The 19,497-nt window shown below is 40.2% G+C and overlaps 1 protein-coding gene and 1 long non-coding RNA gene across 2 annotated transcripts; one reads left to right on the top strand and one right to left on the bottom strand.

The window, feature by feature from the left end:
- Positions 1-458: 458 nt before the first annotated feature.
- LOC138949690 (zinc finger protein 431-like) lies at positions 459-10,916 on the top strand. The gene has a single exon (XM_070321475.1). The coding sequence runs from the start codon at positions 481-483 to the stop codon at positions 2,770-2,772; it is 2,292 nt and encodes a 763-aa protein (XP_070177576.1). The 5' UTR covers positions 459-480; the 3' UTR covers positions 2,773-10,916.
- A 4,709-nt stretch (positions 10,917-15,625) lies between these two features.
- On the bottom strand, positions 15,626-18,878 carry LOC138949774 (uncharacterized). The gene is made up of 2 exons (XR_011450435.1): positions 18,437-18,878; positions 15,626-17,440 (listed from the first exon to the last, which is right to left on the bottom strand). It is a non-coding gene; the product is annotated as an uncharacterized lncRNA (long non-coding RNA).
- Between the last annotated feature and the right edge of the window lie 619 nt (positions 18,879-19,497).

The raw sequence follows: 19,497 nt of genomic DNA, 5'->3' as shown, positions 1-19,497 counted from the left end.
TCTTCTTCCCTTTCCAGCTCTATTCTTCTTCTCTCAACAAACTTTATGTATCCAATACTTTATTTATTTATTTACGACTGTTTTTCCGTCTAGAATGCATGTGCCTGTAGTTGGTATGAGTGAGTGCGTCGCGTTCTCGCTGTGCGCCTGTCTGTGAGTGTATGAGTCCTTGTCGATTTGTGTTTCGTATAATGTTCACTATGTATTTTATATTTTGTAAGCGCCTAGGGCTATATTTAGATTAGGCGCACAAATGTTCATAATAATAATAATAATAATAATAATATTATTACTGATGTGGAAAGCGAAAGTAGGTTTTTACATGTGTCCGCGTGGTGGCGCCACAGGGCTTCCTGTTTCAATTTTCAGCGCCGTATGATGCGTCTCTGTGTACTCCACAGTCTCTGTAGATACTAATTTTCATCACCTATATCACTTGCATTCCTTTCAGTGCCGGACAGGGAGGTCAAAACAGCTACCATGACTGCAGTGCAGTCATTGGGCAGAAAAGCTGCAGTCAACACAGCTACCATGCCTACAGTGCAGTCATTGGACGAAAAAGCTGCAGTCAACACAGCTACCATGCCTACAGTGCAGTCATTGGACGGAAAAGCTGCAGTCAACACAGCTACCATGACTACAGTGCAGTCATTGGACGGAAAAGCTGCAGTTAATGGGCACAGCGATGCCTGGCTCAAACCAGAGATTCAGACACCAGAAATACAGACTGCAGTCGACAATTGCAGTCATACTTGGCTGAAACAAGAGATACAAACACTAGAAACACAGACTGCAGTCGACACTCACAGTGATACCTGGCTGAAACAAGAGATACAGACACTAGAAACACAGACTGCAGTCGACACTCACAGTGATACCTGGCTGAAACAAGAGATACAGACACTAGAAACACAGACTGCAGTCGACACTCACAGTGATACCTGGCTGAAACAAGAGATACAAACACTAGAAACACAGACTGCAGTCGACACTCATAGCGATACCTGGCTGAAACAAGAGATACAGACACTAGAAACACGGACTGCGGTCGACACTCATAGCGATACCTGGCTGAAACAAGAGATACAGACACCAGAAATACAGACTGCAGTCGACACTCATAGCGGTACCTGGCTGAAACAAGAGATACAGACACCAGAAACACAGACTGCAGTCGACACTCATAGCGGTACCTGGCTGAAACAAGAGATACAGACACCAGAAACACGGACTGCGGTCGACACTCATAGCGATACCTGGCTGAAACAAGAGATACAGACACCAGAAACACAGACTGCAGTCGACACTCATTGTGATACCTGGCTGAAACGAGGGAGATGGATAACAGAAACTCAAAGCATGGGTAGATTAGAACTAAATGAGAGACGTGAACCAGATCCAGTTCCAATGTATGACACCACATTCCCGTGTTCAGGTCGCAAGAATCAGCAGGTTGTGATTACAACACATACAGGGCAGAAAAGGCATGCATGCAATGAGTGTGGTGCCAGGTTTTTACGGTCTGATCATTTTAAGCAACACATATTAACACATACAGGGGAGAAAAAGTATGAGTGTACTGAGTGTAATGCTAGTTTCAAACTGTCTTCTTATTTGAAGCAACACATGTTAACACATACAGGGGAGAAAAAGCATGCATGCAATGAGTGTGGTGCCAGGTTTTTACGGTCTGGTCAGTTGAAGCAACACGTGTTAACACATACAGAGGAGAAAAAGTATGAGTGTACTGAGTGTGATGCTAGTGTCAAACTGTCTTATTTGAAACGACACATGTTAACACATACAGGGGAGAAAAAGCATGCATGCAATGAGTGTGGTGCCAGGTTTTTACGGTCTTATTCTTTGAAGCAACACATGTTAACACATACAGGGGAGAAAAAGTTTGAGTGTACTGAGTGTGATGCTAGTTTCAAACTGTCTTCTTCTTTGAAGAAACACCTGTTAACACATACGGGAGAGAAAAAGTATGAGTGTACTGAGTGTGATGCTGATTTCAAACGGTCTTATTTGAAGCAACACATGTTAATACATACAGGGGAGAAAAAGCATGCATGCAATGAGTGTGGTGCCAGGTTTTTACGGTCTGGTCAGTTGAAGCTACACATGTTAACACATACAGAGGAGAAAAAGTATGAGTGTACTGAGTGTGATGCTGATTTCAAACGGTCTTCTTATTTGAAGCAACACATGTTAACACATACAGGGGAGAAAAAGCATGCATGCAATGAGTGTAGTGCCATGTTTTTACGGTCTGGTGATTTGAAGAAACACGTGTTAACACATACAAGGGGGAAAAAGCATGCATGCAATGAGTGTAGTGCCATGTTTTTACTTTCTCATTCTTTGAAGCAACACATGTTAACACATACAGAAGAGAAAAAGTATGAGTGTACTGTGTGTGATGCTAGTTTCAAACTGTCTTCTTATTTGAAGCGACACATGTTATCACATACAGGGGAGAAAAAGCATGCATGCAATGAGTGTGGTGCCAGGTTTTTACGGTCTAGTCATTTGAAGCAACACATGTCAACACATATTGGAAAGAAAATGTATGAGTGTACTGAGTGTGATGCTAGTTTCAAACGGCCTTCTTATTTGAAGCAACACATGTTAACACATACAAGGGAGAAAAAGCATGCATGCAATGAGTGTGGTGCTAGGTTTTTACGGTCTGGTCATTTGAAGCGACATATGTTAACACATACAGGAGAGAAAAAGCATTTCGGTTCAGAGTGTAATTCCAGGTTTTAGAGAAGCATCGATGTTGTTGCCGTTTTCTGATCGGGGTCAAGCTCAGTTGGCGTTTTTGACTCACATGCGAAGCAAAAGTGAGTCTATGTACTCACCCGAGTCGTCCGTCCGTCCGGCCGTCCGGAAAACTTTAACGTTGGATATTTCTTGGAAACTATTCAGTCTATCAGTACCAAATTTGGCAAGATGGTGTATGATGACAAGGCCCCAAAAAACATACATAGCATCTTGACCTTGCTTCAAGGTCAAGGTCGCAGGGGCCATAAATGTTGTCTAAAAAACAGCTATTTTTCACATTTTTCCCATTTTCTCTGAAGTTTTTGAGATTGAATACCTCACCTATATATGATATATAGCGCAAAGTAAGCCCCATCTTTTGATACCAGTTTGGTTTACCTTGCTTCAAGGTCAAGGTCACAGGAGCTCTTCAAAGTTGGATTGTATACATATTTTGAAGTGACCTTGACCCTGAACTATGGAAGATAGCTGTTTCAAACTTAAAAATTATGTGGGGCACATGTTATGCTTTCATCATGAGACACATTTGGTCACATATGATCAAGGTCAAGGTCACTTTGACCCTTATGAAATGTGACCAAAATAAGGTAGTGAACCACTAAAAGTGACCATATCTCATGGTAGAAAGAGCCAATAAGCACCATTGTACTTCCTATGTCTTGAATTAACAGCTTTGTGTTGCATGACCTTGGATGACCTTGACCTTGGGTCAAGGTCACATGTATTTTGGTAGGAAAAATGTGTAAAGCAGTTCTTAGTGTATGATGTCATTGCTAGGTTTAGGTCAAGCATGTGAGTCGTATGGGCTTTGCCCTTCTTGTTTAATATAATAATAATGCAAACTTTTACAGCGCTATTCAAGAAAATTGTCTACTCTTAGCGCTTTACAATACATACATCGACCAAGCATACTATACACGCACAGGCAAAGAAACCGACCAAACATAACCAACAAACTATACATGCACGGGCAAAGAAAACGACCAACATACAATACACGCACAGGCAAAAATAACGACCAAACATAAGCAAACATACTATAACCAAATATCAGATTTTTGTCAAATTTTATACCAATTTGCATTTGGGAAAGTTTTTGAAGAGAATTGGGGTGAGAACCAAAAGGTCGAGGACATTTGGTCAAGAGTCAAAAGGTCAAGGGTGACAAAAGGTCAACGGCAAAACGTCTAAAGGACAAAAGGTGGAGGATTGAAAAAAGGTCGAGGATTAACAAATTTTATTTTATTGTCAGTGTCCATTCGTGAAGAAAATTCTGCTTCGAGTGTCTATTGGATTTTATTGTCAGTGTCCATTCGTGAAGAAAATTCTGCTTCGAGTGTCTATTGGATTTTATTTTCTGTGATTTGCAGAGCTCCATTCTGTGTCTGTGTCCTGTCCGAATGTCACTTTCTCTCCGCTTGGAAATGCTTTTAAAGTTGGAATATGGAAGAAAAAGAAGAGAAAACAAGTCGAGCTTTATAGCGTATCAGTGACATGTTTCACCAAACAATCTGTTGAGTATCGAGCTGTGTTCACCGTTGATCACACTACGCTTCATTTACCGACAAAGCCGTGGGTCCGTGAACACAAACAAACTCACGTCACTCAATGCACTGTTAGTACGAACACTGTTCTGAATAACTAAAAAACAAGGCGCGTAAGTTGAAATTACTACATTTAGTCAAGCTGTCGAACTCACGTGATGAAACTGAACGCACTGTATTTATTCACTAAGACAGTACAGCTTCGTCAATCCCCGCGTGAAGGAAATCGCTCACCTTCCACGTGCAAAACGTAGTGATATTGACACACCAGATTAGTGCGGTAGCGTATTGTGCTAAACAGGAAAGCGCGCTTTTCTGTATTCTTGTAAACTTTCTGAGCTTGTTTTGAATACAACTTATCGTATCTATATGTTTTTGGAATCAGGAAATGATCACGAATAAGATGACATCATTTTTGGATCGATTTCTTACATTTTAATCGTAAGACTAATTATTCTATTATCGTTAATTGTAATCACATTTTAAGAGTAAACATGACATATGCATATATTTTTAGATTCAGAATGTGATGAAGAATACGATGCAATCAATTTTAAATCTGTTTGCAAAAAATCGATTTTAATGACAACTTTAATTAGCAAACTTATTAATTAAATTTTAAGCCTCCAAGCTGAAATGCAATACCAAAGTCCGGGCTTTGGTTGAAAAATGAGAGCGTGACAGTGCCGCCTCAACTTTCACGAAAAGCCGGATATGACGTCATTAAAGACATTTATCTAAAAAATGAAAGAAACGTCTGGGGATATCATACCCAGGAACTCTCTAAAATTTCATAAAGATCGGTCCAGTAGTTTACTCTGAATCGCTCTCCACACACACACACACACACACACACACACACACACACATACACCACCACGACCCTCGTCTTGATTCCCCCCTCTACGTTAAAACATTGAGTCAAAACTTGACTAAAGGTAACAAGTCGCGTAAGGCGAAAATACAATATTTAGTCAAGTAGCTGCCATTTTTCAGCAAGACCGTATACTCGTAGCATCGTCAGTCCACCGCTCATGGCAAAGGCAGTGAAATTGACAAGAAGAGCGGGGTAGTAGTTGCGCTAAGAAGGATAGCATGCTTTTCTGTACCTCTCTTTGTTTTAACTTTCTGAGCGTGTTTTTAATCCAAACATATCATATCTATATGTTTTTGGAATCAGGAACCGACAAGGAATAAGATGAAAGTGTTTTTAAATTGATTTGGACAATTTAATTTTGATAATAATTTTTATATATTTAATTTTCAGAGCTTGTTTTTAATCCGAATATAACATATTTATATGTTTTTGGAATCAGCAAATGATGGAGAATAAGATAAACGTAAATTTGGATCGTTTTATACATTTTTTTTTTTTTTTACAATTTTCAGATTTTTATTGACCAAAGTCATTAATTAATTTTTAAGCCACCAAGCTGAGATGCAATACCGAACCCCGGGCTTCGTCGAAGATTACTTGACCAAAATTTGAACCAATTTGGTTGAAAAATGAGGGCGTGACAGTGCCGCCTCAACTTTCACGAAAAGCCGGATATGACGTCATCAAAGACATTTATAAAAAAATGAAAAAAACGTTCGGGGATTTCATACCCAGGACTTCTCATGTCAAATTTCATAAAGATCGGTCCAGTAGTTTAGTCTGAATCGCTCTACACACACACACACACACACACACACACACACACGCACGCACATACACCATGACCCTCGTTTCGATTCCCCCTCGATGTTAAAATATTTAGTCAAAACTTGACTAAATATAAAAAGAACACACAATTTATAAAATGCACAATAGGCACACAAAGCAGCGTTTTCTTCAATCCCCCCGCGGGTTAGGGGGTGTCCCATATTGGGACGAGAAAGAATTTACCCGATGCTCCCCAGCATGTCGTAAGAGGCGATTCTGTTTCTCCTTTTACCCTTGTTAAGTGTTTCTTGAATAGAATATAGTCCATTTTTGTAAAGATTTTAGTCAAGCAGTATGTAAGAAATGTTAAGTCCTTTGTACTGGAAACATGCATTCTCCCAGTAAGGTAATATATTGTACTACTTTGCAAGCCCCTGGAGCAAATTTTTGATTAATGCTTTTGTGAACAAGAAACAATTGGCAAGTGGCTCTATCCCATCTCCCCCCTCCCTCCTTCGCGATATAACTTTCATGGTTGAAAACGACGTTAAACACCAATTAACGAAAGAAAGTTTTCTTCAAGTAATCAAACAATTGAATTTAACACGCAGAAAATTATGTCGACATTTTCAAACTTCGACAGTTTTTTAATCCTGGACCTTTTTTTTAATGTTTGACCTTTTTCAATCCTCGACCTGTTGTCCCTTAGACGAGTTGCTGTTGACCTTTTGTCGCCCTCGACCTTTTGACTCTTGACCAAATGTCCTCGATCTGTTGTGCCTCGACATTGTAAACCTCGACCTTTTGTAACCAATATAGGTGTGTCGATCTGTGTGTGTTTTTGTCACTTTGTGTGTGATTTTGCCGGTGTTTGTCACTGGGCGAAAAGGGGCGTTGCAATTTACAAAACTACTCAATATACCAACAAAAATTCAAGTTTCAATGGGTTTATTACATTACATCGACTCTCCGATTTTCAGTGGCACGCAGCTTGGATTCTTCTTGTCAGTTTCCCTGTTTTGGACTAAAATCAAGTACACAGTTGTGTTATTATTCTGCTGTGGCGGTAAAGGCAGATAGTGTGTGTTCTGTTCATGTTTTGGTATCACTTAGGAAATGTGACCCTCCACCACGAAATGAGTCGCATGTCACCTCGCGCAGTTCTGCGCTAGGCTTAATTTAAGTCCGGGGAGTGTCTGGTAACAGTGTGAGGGTCACCTTAGTCACAGACTTATAACTCAAACAGTTTTCGCTCTTTTCTAAAAACGGTTTTCACCACTGGATAGAGCATACAAAACTCTTTATGAAAATGTAAAAATATGAAAATCATGCAAAGGTGACATGCGACTCATTCCGTGGTGGAGGGTCACAAATGTTCTTTCTTCGAAAGGGACTAGCAGACGAACTTTTGCACCTGTGTTCCAATGTTAAAAATGTATGAAGTTCAGGTTTCTGGGGCAAAATAAGGTCACATGAAACCGCTGTATGTTCTTTAAATTGATGTGATGCGTGCACTTGGTTGCGTGTGATCTGTTTATAAAATGAAATATTGTCAAAAACTAACCGTCGGATTGCAGTCTTTTGTCCACGCAACTACTCTTATCGCTAGACAGAGTACGAGAGTTACTTTCCTTGGAAGTTTGCTTGCACTCATAAGAGATCTAAAGCGAGTTTCTCTGCACTGATCGTTAGATTTGGATTTAGAAAACAACAAAACTTATGGATTTTATATGGAGATTAATGTGTTCAAGCCTGTAGTTGCTAGTTTAAATGCAGTATATGTTTGTATTAATTGTTTGGTCTAGAGATGTATATTTCGTACATTTGAGCGTTTGGAACTTCGCTAAAGTAGTTCCCTCTAAGTCTAGCTCATCAACCTGTGAGCTATCGAGGATTCAGGCCCGTTGTTGGGTAAGTGATTTTGGTTGTTGGGTAAGTTACCGAAAAATAACTAGCCCTACACGTTCACAGACCGGCACGGTTGGCCTAGTGGTGAGGCGTCCGCCCCGTGATCGGGAGGTCGTGGGTTCGAACCCCGGCCGGGTCATACCTAAGATTTTAAAATTGGCAATCTAGTGGCTGCTCCGCCTGGCGTCTGGCATTATGGGGTTAGTGCTAGGACTGGTTGGTCCGGTGTCAGAACAATGTGACTGGGGGAGACATGAAGCCTGTGCTGCGACTTCTGTCTTGTGTGTGGCGCACGTTAAATGTCAAAGCAGCACCGCCCTGATATGGCCCTTACACGTTTACAGAGAGAAAGAAGCAGGGGGGGGGGGGGGGGGGGGGGGGAAATAATGCTGGTTTAATATTGTCAAAGAATAAACCAAAGACACTAGAAGAGAAAGTGGGGGTAGCAAAGTAATTAGCGGGGTGACGCTGGCAGGTGATTTATATCGCAAAGTCGAGATCGCGTTTGTACCGCTAGGTCTGTTTGATGTTCGCCATCCTTGGTGGTGTCAGGGTTGATGATAGCTAGGTCTGTTTTATGTTCGCCATCCTTGGTGGTGTCAGGGTTGATGATAGCTAGGTCTGTTTGATGTTCGCCATCCTTGGTGGTGTCAGGGTTGATGATAGCTAGGTCTGTTTGATGTTCGCCATCCTTGGTGGTGTCAGGGTTGATGATAGCTAGGTCTGTTTTATGTTCGCTATCCTTGGTGGTGTCAGGGTTGATGATAGCTAGGTCTGTTTGATGTTCGCCATCCTTGGTGGTGTCAGGGTTGATGATAGCTCACAGAGGAAACAGGGGTGTGAGCACGTACGTTAGTCTCTGGCAGAGGGTCATTAGAGGCTTTAGGTTTCAGTGCGTTTTAAGGTTTAGAAAATAGTTCTAAATGAATTAATTGATGAATATTAATAAAAGCACAGGGTTTGATGTGGGGTTTTTTTTGTGTTTTTTTGGTGGGTTTTTTTTTTGGACCTCAGTTGCATGCAGGCTGCTGCAACCCAGTGTGGTTTTTGAGTCACTTGAGAAAAAGTGACTCTATGTAATCGGTCAGTGTTAGTCTGTCCGGCCGGCCGTCCGGCCGGCCGTCCGGCCGGCCGTCCGTAGACACCACCTTAACGTTGGACTTTTCTCGGAAACTATCAAAGCAATCGGGCTCATATTTTGTTTAGTCGTGACCTCCAATGACCTCTACACTTTAACGATGGTTTCGTTGACCTTTGACCTTTTTCAAGGTCACTGGTCAGCGTCAAAGGAAAAATTAGACATTTTATATCTTTGACAAAGTTCATCGGATGTGATTGAAACTTTGTAGGATTATTCTTTACATCAAAGTATTTACATCTGTAGCCTTTTACGAACGTTATCAGAAAAACAAGGGAGATAACTAGCCTTTTCTGTTCGGCAACACACAACTTAACGTTGGGCTTTTCTCGGAAACTATAAAAGTGACCGGGCTCAAATTTTATGTGAACGTGACTCCCAGTGACCTCTACACTTTGACGTCTGCTTTGGTGACCTTTGACCTTTTTCAAGGTCACAGGTATGTCTTGAATTCTTCAGGTATGCATTGTGTTGTGAATAGCAATTTCTTCCTGTCCATCTGATGCCTCATATAATATTCAGAACTGCGAAAGTGACTCGATCGAGCGTTTGCTCTTCTTGTTGTTATATGGTTTGACTATGTAATTAAGCATGTGTTGTATTATTATACATGTAAGAAATGCAGTGTTTTAGTTGTGTGAGTTAAAAGTCAAGTGTATGAATACTGCAGCCACAAAGCGTGGGAACTATTTTGAAAAATGAAAGAGGGGGACATTGGAAAGAGAACGGAGTCGGTGCCAGGGTTCCAGAGACGCAAGATACTAAACCGGCCAAGACTGGAACTGGAAAAAGAGAACATGTCAGTGAAGAACTGTGGTATTCATCTCACAAGGAACCCCCCTTTCCCCGTCGCGATATAACCTTGAACAGTTGAAAACAACGTTAAACACCAAATAAAGAAAGATCTCACAAGGACTGAACTTTTCGTGTCATCTTCTCAGAAACCCTAATAAGTGTGTAACCAAGAACTCCATGATATCTATTCAGTGAACCCAAAAGTGCACCGACCACACAAGATATATATTGACATCCACTGAAAGCAGAGGACCACCACCAACATTCTGTATCCGAGACTCGAAGAGAGATATTGTGACATTGGTGTGTGTGTGATTGTGCGAAATCAGTGCAGTAGTTAAAAACCTGGCCAGGTAAGGTGAAATATCATATTTTATATTTCTGTTTTCCCGGGAAACCTTAGTGTTTGTTAAATTTTAGTTTGTGTTTATAGTTCAAGATTATTTGGTCAATTGTGAATTGAATTAACTTTACATGGTTTAAAATTGTGTTTATGTTGATGAGAATGCGTATGCACATTTCTATGTTGTACGGAAGAAGCTAAAAGATGTCCTATTGAGTGGGTGCATGCATGTCCAGTTTAAATAAGTCAAGTGTTAGAAAATATCATTGTTCCAAAATATTACATCCACATCAAAACATTAATCATATCTCGCCACCTTTGACAATTATGCAGCACCCAAGGAGTACTGTATTAGACTTGATAGGCAGCAGCCCATGTTATGTTGGTGTAACAGCTTGCTCAAATGCCTATTAACACCATGTTTTGTTGATGTTAGGCTTGATCATTAATGTAAAAACACACACCATGTCATGGCGTTCACATCATTGTTTTCACCTGGATGGAATTTTGTGTCAGAAAGGAAAGCATGATGTTTGGGAATTGTGTGCGTGGTTCATGCTTGGATATTGCACTTTGCTGACTAGCCACAGGTTAATATACATTTAACAATATTGGTTTTCATATGCATCATCTCTTGACACATTATGTAAACATCTTAACATTAACTCTTTGGTTGTAAAAGTATTGCACTTTGTTCAAACAGGACAAAAACAAAAATGCTGACGGTGATAAACCGAATGACACAACCATGTTGCTTTTGTTGTGTTTTTGTGTGTTTTGTTGTTTTTTCAAGTTCAAATGATGAGGCCGGTGTGGAGGAAGAGAAGGTGTGCCGCCGAAAGCAACTAATCTTAAGTGTTCACACACACACACACACACACACACACACACACACACACACACACACACACACGGGTATACCCTGATCATAGCAGTCAATCCGACTGACACACACTCACAATCACACACACACACACATACTCACACACACACAATCACACACACACAATCACACACACACAATCACACACACACACACACACACCCGGTGTGTCAACTGATTCCGTTCATACACCGGATGTTTCCGTTCATCCGCAGGATGTTTCCGTTCATACAGCCTCATTTTCGTCACTTGCGTGGGAAAAATACGTGGCGGTAAGTTGTGTGGGCAGCGCGCTTTTGTGATATTGCAAGAATAAGGTAGCTAATTGGTTGGGCTATGTGTACGATAAATACCAAGGTGCTAGTAATCCTCATTATAACACACGCGGGCCGAACGTGGCAGAATTGCCTGATTTTTTTAAACATTTTCTTGTTTTTCTCACTCTGTTATCGAATCTGACCCCTGATTTGCACATGATCACCAAAACCATTGCCTGTTACGACATTTCACTTGATCAGAAGTTTATAGAAACCCATGGCTTTTGTACAATCACTTGTCTTTTGAAAACATGCAGATTCTGTTCTTCTTCTTCTTCTGCGTTCGTGGGCTGAAACTCCCTTGTACACTACGTGTTTTTTGCACGAGTGGAATTTTACGTGTATGACCGTTTTTACCCCGCCATTTAGGCAGCCATACGCCGCTTTCGGAGAAAGCATGCTGGGTATTTTTGTGTTTCTATAACCCACCGAACTCTGACATGGATTACAGGATCTTTTTCGTGCGCACTTGGTCTTGTGCTTGTGTGTACACACGGGGGTGTTCGGACACCGAGGAGAGTCTGCACACAAAGTTGACTCTGAGAAATAAATCTCTCGCCGAACGTGGGGACGAACTCACGCTGACAGCGGCCAACTGGATACAAATCCAGCGCGCTACCGACTGAGCTATATCCCCGCCCTGCAGATTCTGTTCATACACCATGTTTCCGTTCGTACAAAAGTGCAGGTCTTCCTTCGTACGAAAAGCGTTTTCGTTCATACACATTCGTCAGATCAGAGTGAAACAGGCCCCCACTACAAGTTCTATGTGTTCCAATGGTCTTCAAATAACACAAAGTACAAATCAATCATCAATCAATCAATGAGTCTTATATCGCGCATATTCCGTGGGTACAGTTCTAGGCGCTCTGCAGTGATGCCGTGTGACTTACTTACTTACTGCCTTTCACGCCTGGTGGCGTGTAGGGCAGCGAGATGCCGTGTGAGATGAAATTTTATACGGCCAGTAGATTGCAGCCATTTCGGCGCATATTTACCTTTCGCGGCCTATTATTCCAAGTCACACGGGTATAGGTAGACAATTATTAACTGTGCCTAAGCAATTTTGCCAGGAAAGACCCTTTTGTCAATCGTGGGATCTTTAACGTGCACACCCAATGTAGTGTACACGGGGGGAGGGTTCGGACACCGAAGAGAGCCTGCACACAAAGTTGACTCTGAAATAAATTTCCGCCGAACCTGGGATCGAACTCACGCTGACAGCGGCCAACTGAATACAAATCCAGCGCGCTACCAACTGAGCTATATCCCCGCCCCAAATGCGTGTGATATTGGACCTATGTGAACCATGAGATGAATTGAATTTGCAAAAAACAGTTTTGTTTCCGTTCGTACTGATTTTGACGGAAAAATGTGTCCGTTCGTACCACTTTCATCAAATTGTTTCCGTTCGTACGCTTTTCAGTAATGTGTTCGGTGACGGAAACAAGAAAGGAAGAAATAACGACAGAAAGAAGAGCAAAGTTAATATATAAAAATAATGTTAAAACAAATAAAATAAAATAAATAAATAAATAAATATTTATGGTGGAAAGAAAGAAACAATGGAGAGAAAAAAGAAGAAAGAAAGTAAGACAGACAGAAACAGAGGGAGAAATAAATATCAAGAACAGAAGATAAAACAACAGAAGAAACAAAGAAAAACAAAAAGAATGAAAACAAAATCGAAAGAAAGAGATAAGACTTGCAGACAGGCAAACAGACATTCAACAAGACAGATAGACAGACAGACAGACATCCAACCAGACAGACAGACAGACAGACTATCTCAGAAGAAGAGACTCCATCTGTGCACAGCAAATGTTTCTATTTCCTGACTTTCAACATAAATACGGTAGACAAGCGTGGAAATACATGACTAGTAATACATGACTGATTATACATGACTGATTATACATGACTGATAATATATGACTGATAACACATGACTGATAATACATGACTGATTATACATGACTGATTATACTTGACTGATTATACATGAATGATTATACATGACTAATAATACATGACTGATTATACATAACTGATTATACTTGACTGATTATACATGATTGATTATACATGACTAATAATACATGACAGATAGTACATGACTGACAATACAGGACTGATCATACATGACTCATAATACATGACTCATAATACATAACTCATAATACATGATTGATTATACATGACTGATTATACTTTACTGATTATACATGACTGATTATACATGACTGATAATACATGACTGATAGTACATGACTGATTATACAGGACTGACAATACAGGACTGATAATACTTTACTGATTATACATGATTGATTATACATGACTGATTATACTTTACTGATTATACATGACTCATAATACATAACTCATAATACATGATTGATTATACATGACTGATTATACTTTACTGATTATACATGACTGATTATACATGACTGATAATACATGACTGATAGTACATGTAACATGACTGGTTATACATGACTGGTTATACATGACTGGTTATACATGACTGATTATACATGACTGACAATACAGGACTGATAATACATGACAGATAGTACATGACTGACAATACAGGACTGATCATACATGACTCATAATACATGATTGATTATACATGACTGATTATACTTGACTGATTATACATGACTGATTATACATGACTGATAATACATGACTGATAGTACATGTAACATGACTGCTTATACATGACTGATTATACATGACTGATAATACAGGACTGACAATACAGGACTGATCATACATGACTCATAATACAGGACTGATCATACATGACTCATAATACATGACTGACAATACATGACTGATTATACATGACTGATAATACATGACTGATTATACATGATTGATAATACAGGACTGACAATACAGGACTGATTATACATGACTGATTATACATGACTGATACCACATGACTCATAATACTGTGAATGAATGCAAATGAGCTAATATGCTGTCATACAGGAATCAAACACAACTCCAAAGGTAGGTTCCCTCCACTGTATTGATCAGCTATGACAACATACACACAATCATAAACATAAATGTTAGGTATTCAAAAATCCGGTACTCGAGATTACAATCTTGTACACAATTGCCCTAACAAAACTCTCTACCCTTCACTCGGACATCAGTAACACTGTGAACAGGGGTGAGTTTGTCGATACTCGATCAAAAATCTCCCAAACTTTGAATTTACCACTGAAAGGAGTTTAAAACTCCAGACAGAAAACTTCCATGGAGTGATAATATCTCCTTGAATGTTTGAAGCTTGATGCCTCTTAGTACTGCCGAAATTGAAGAATTTTCATCGCAGCCAAAATGTTGACGACATGAGCCATGCACTTGACCTTTATCAACATTTTCCGGGGGGACATGCCCCCAGACTCCCCAAGAAGTCGGCCTTTGTCTTCTAAGTGTCAAAGTGATGATTTGGGAAAGTAGTAGGGTAATTTGTTGGCTCAGGTTGCACCACATCGGTCAATTGTCCTTGTAATCCAAATTTGTCTTCTTCGAGTTAACGCTTCGCGCCCTCAACTACTGAGAAGCTTCGCGTCGTCGAATTACGGTCCCAAAAGAATTTTGGAAACCCCCCTTAAAAAGGATGTGATCCGGCGCCCCTGCTTTCCACAAACTTGGACGAAGACCACTGTCAGTTCTTTGATTTGAACGGGGTGCGTCTAATTACCCAAATGAACCCAAATGAACCCAAATGATACCCAAATGAATCCAAATGAACCCAAATGATACCATTTATATAATATTATTCCATTCAACTCATTCATATCCACTCCGGAGTATTGTGCAGAAAGCTGTCTCTCTCTCTCACACACACACACACATACACAGGGAAAAGTATTTGAAATAAGCATAATTAACATTTTGTAGGTTTTATTTAATATCTCAGAGCAAGATAAAAACACATCCCCCCCCCTCTCTCTCTCTCTCTCTCTCTCTCTCTCTCTCTCTCTCTCTCTATCACATGGATATAATCAATATAACTCACGAACCACAAGAATGATGACAGCATACATCTAAAATGGGATGTTAATTTATGATAAAAAAAAAAGTTTTCATTATTTGAGCCGGAAAATTGAATTGCTCAATAACCAATCCATAATAAAATCTCTCTCTCTCTCTTTTATATAAATGGTATCATTTGGGTATCATTTGGGTTCATTTGGGTATCATTTGGGTTCATTTGGGTAATTAGACGTACCGATTTGAACTTTAGAATCTTAATGAACGATCCATCGTACCTTGAAAAATAAAGGTAACTTGTGAAGACTGAGTGCTGGTTCCCGAGCCTGGGGGCTCCGTAACCGACTTGTCGGTTCTCCAGCCACGGCCAAATTATATATTTATTCACTCGGTTGCATGTAAACAACACACACGCTCTCTCACTTTCGCTCCCTCTCTCTTTATTTCCTAATTTTTCAGAGACGTACGCATTAAGTCACGGATCAGCATGCATGCATGAATGCACGCGCACACACACACAGTCACACACACACAGGTTACTAGAATCGGTAAATAGTCTTAGGACCAATGGGTAGGGCGGATGGTGGTGGTAAGAGCGAAGGGAGGGTGAATGTTTATAGTGCGCTGCAGTCTACGCGTGTGTGCGAGATAAGAGGTGTCAGCACGCTTTTCTTTATCTCTATTCTTTTTAACTTTCTGAGCGTGTTTTTAATCCAAACATATCACATCTACGTATATGTTTTTGGAATCAGGAACCCACAAGGAATAAGATAAAATTGTTTTTAAATCGATTTCGGAAATTTTATTTTAATACATGTAGTAATTTTTATATTTTTAATTTTCAGAGCTTGTTTTTAAAACGATCCAAATTTACGTTCATCTTATTCTTCATCATTTTCTGATTCCAAAAACATATAAATATGTTATATTCGGATTAAAAACAAGCTCTGAAAATTAAAAATACAAAAATTACTATGTCATGTATTAAAATAAAATTTCCAAAATCGATTTTTTTTTTACAATTTTCAGATTTTTAATGACCAAAGTCATTAATTAATTTTTAAGCCACCAAGCTGAAATGCAATACCGAAGTCCGGCCTTCGTCGAAGATTGCTTAGCCAAAATTTTAATCAATTTGATTGAAAAATGAGGGTGTGACAGTGCCGCCTCAACTTTTACCGATATGACGTCATCAAAGGTATTTATCGAGAAAAAGAAAAAAGCTTCCTGGGATATCATTCCCAGGAACTCTCATGTCAAATTTCATAAAGATCGGTCTAGTAGTTTGGTCTGAATCGCTCTACACACACGCACAAACATACAGACACACACACATACACCACGACCCTCGTCTCGATTCCCCCTCTACGTTAAAACATTTAGTCAAATGTAACCTTAACAATACTACAAGAGTCGTATTGCCAAATCTCTGAGAGAATGGGTGAGGTAATGCGTTTACGAGTATTAAAAACTTCAAAAAATAACAAACAAATCGTTCACAACTCACACAATATTGTAAAGCAAAAGAAAAGTGTTCCAATTTTATTTATCGGCGAAATCAAAAATAATATTCATCAATCCAAATCAATTATGTAAAGTACAAAACTCAAAAAATAGTCTTTCACAACTTCAATAACTTCTCTTTTACAGTCTACTAAAATCCATTTTCTAACCTCAAAACAAATTACGCAAACAGAGATGAAAACAAAGCTTTTTCAGTCAATGCCAGTTCAAGCATATTAAAAAACGTTACATAATGTCTAAACAACTGATGTGCCAGTAACTTACTGGCAAAAAATATTGCAGGCAATCATGTGTAGAATTTAGAACACTGAAATGGTATGGATTCCCAGTTCTAATCTCATCTAAACATCGAAGGTATAAACGACTGCTCTGTGTTCTAGGGACATTCTGTACTGTTCCTCTGAGAACACTTTCAATACATCACACCGGGGTATGAAAAATTCTGTGCACTTCTCAGGCCATTTCCATTTCTGGAATCCCGCGTCCTTCAGGAATACTCCCCAGGCACCTTCATCTGTGACTTGCGTGATCTGCAAGAAAAATAATGAAACAGTTAGGAGATACAAAATCGCACACACTTGTGTCAAGGCCTAAAAAAAGAATAGGTGTGGTTACGGTAACCCGACCTACCCTATTTTTAGGGGACGTTCCTATAACTTTTTATTACATTTGTCAAAAAAAAAAAAAAAAAAAAAAAAAACAGTGCAAAAAACGCAATGAAAGCGAAAGCGCCCGTGTCGCACACTTATTTCCCTGTCAAGTACCGTACTTTCCGGGTCATAAGGCGCGACTTTTTTCCTCGAGTTCGACCCCTGCGTATTGTATAACGAAGCGCCTAATCCGTGTATGAAATACGAAAAAAATCAAAGAGACCGCTTGAGTACCAGTCAAACAACTTGTGATAATGCATGTTTCAGCTACTAGGTACTGCCCTGCCTTTGATCTGGCCGCACACACATATTTCCACTCTGTTAAACTCGGTCACTGACCGGTCACTGACCCCGATGCAGGAAGTGTTTCCTCTCTCAGATATGACAGGGGAACCACCTCTCATGGCAAAAACTCGGTCATTGACCCCTGGGAAGAAGGTCGTGTCTTTTAACAAGGCCACCCAGCTATCACAATGCCTTTGGTCACTGACCCCTATGCAGGAAGTGTTTCCTCTCTCAGATATGACAGGGGAACCACCTCTCATGGCAAAAACTGGGTCATTTTGGTGCGCCCTATTGGCCCCCTGCGTCCAATATGTGACTGGTTTCCTTTTTTTTTTTAAAAAGAAGGGGGTGCGTCTTAGATAACAAAGCGCCTTGTCACCCGGAAAGTATGGTAGGTTTAATTTGTACACATTAGAAAAAAAAGTTTAAAAAAAAAAAAAAGTGATTGCCTACCTACCTACCCAATTTGTTTTGGCTATGTTACCGTAACCACGCCTATTTTTTTTTTTTGTGCCCAATGAATCTAAAAATAACTATCACCTTTCTTTGACATAAGATAGGCCTCACCAGTGGCATGATAATATCACCTACCTGTGCAATCTATTTCTCCACAGTCTCGTTCTTCGGAACACCAGCAAGTATGAAGGCCCCTGGCTTGAGAGCAGCTGACTGAAGGTTTCCAGCATAATATAGAGTTAAGGAATACATTCTTAGCAAATAGCTAGGCCGACAGGTCAAAACAATGAGTTTGCAACTTTTTCTTATTTTAAATGTTTGCTTTCTTTCTTTCTTTATTTATTTGGTGTTTAACGTCGTTTTCAACCACGAAGGTTATATCGCGACGAAAATGTTTGCTACTTTAGTCTTAAAGAAACAGTCTTAAACAAAAACAAACACAAATAATTAGAAATGTCATGTACTGAGCAAGAATAAATACCAACTGTTGAAGGTTTACCCTTCTACAAAACTAAGTATGCACAGTGAGCTACACTTCCTCTTATAATTGCAATGTATGATATATAATTTTAATTGTAAAAGGATACCAAAGGATGGCAAGCAGACCACAAAATGGTTTGGACGCCATGCCAACGCAGGAAGACCTTTTCCCTGTGTATGTGTCCACATGATGCCCGGGACATTTTGGGTGCTGCCAGGGTTATCCAGCGTATACCAATCTCTTGGGGTGCACATCTTATGGAGATGCCGCCTGACGGTGAAACCACCATGCTCAGGGTAGATTGAACGCACAGGGCTTTGCAGGACAGTGCTCAGGGCCAGGGGCTGCCATATGCCCATGTACGTTCCAGGCTTGAGGACATCCTTTACCTCAAGTTCAAAAATCCCTGCAATGGCAACCTTGGTCAAAGTCTCCGTGAGGAAATGCTCTGAGTATTGAGCACAGAAAGTGGGCAGGTCGCCAATGCCAGGATTACCTGATGTGCCCAAGTAGTGCGTTTTATGCAAAATGAGTTCCAAGGCAATGCGCGCCCTCATCTCCAGGTGGCGCTCCTCTGTCCCCCAGGCAAGAAGTGAACCACACCGGTGCAGACAATTTCCGTCCCCATAGAGACCGGGGTGGTGAGGTAGGTAGTTGTACTGGCTGATCTGTCACCTGAGGCATGGGGGGTGGGGGCAGCAGGGCAACTGGAACC

This window comes from Littorina saxatilis, linkage group LG16 (assembly GCF_037325665.1).
Source record: "Littorina saxatilis isolate snail1 linkage group LG16, US_GU_Lsax_2.0, whole genome shotgun sequence".
Lineage (NCBI taxonomy): Eukaryota > Metazoa > Mollusca > Gastropoda > Littorinimorpha > Littorinidae > Littorina > Littorina saxatilis.
The sequence above is the reverse complement of the archived record's forward strand: the minus strand, read 5'-3'. Positions and strand labels throughout refer to the sequence as shown.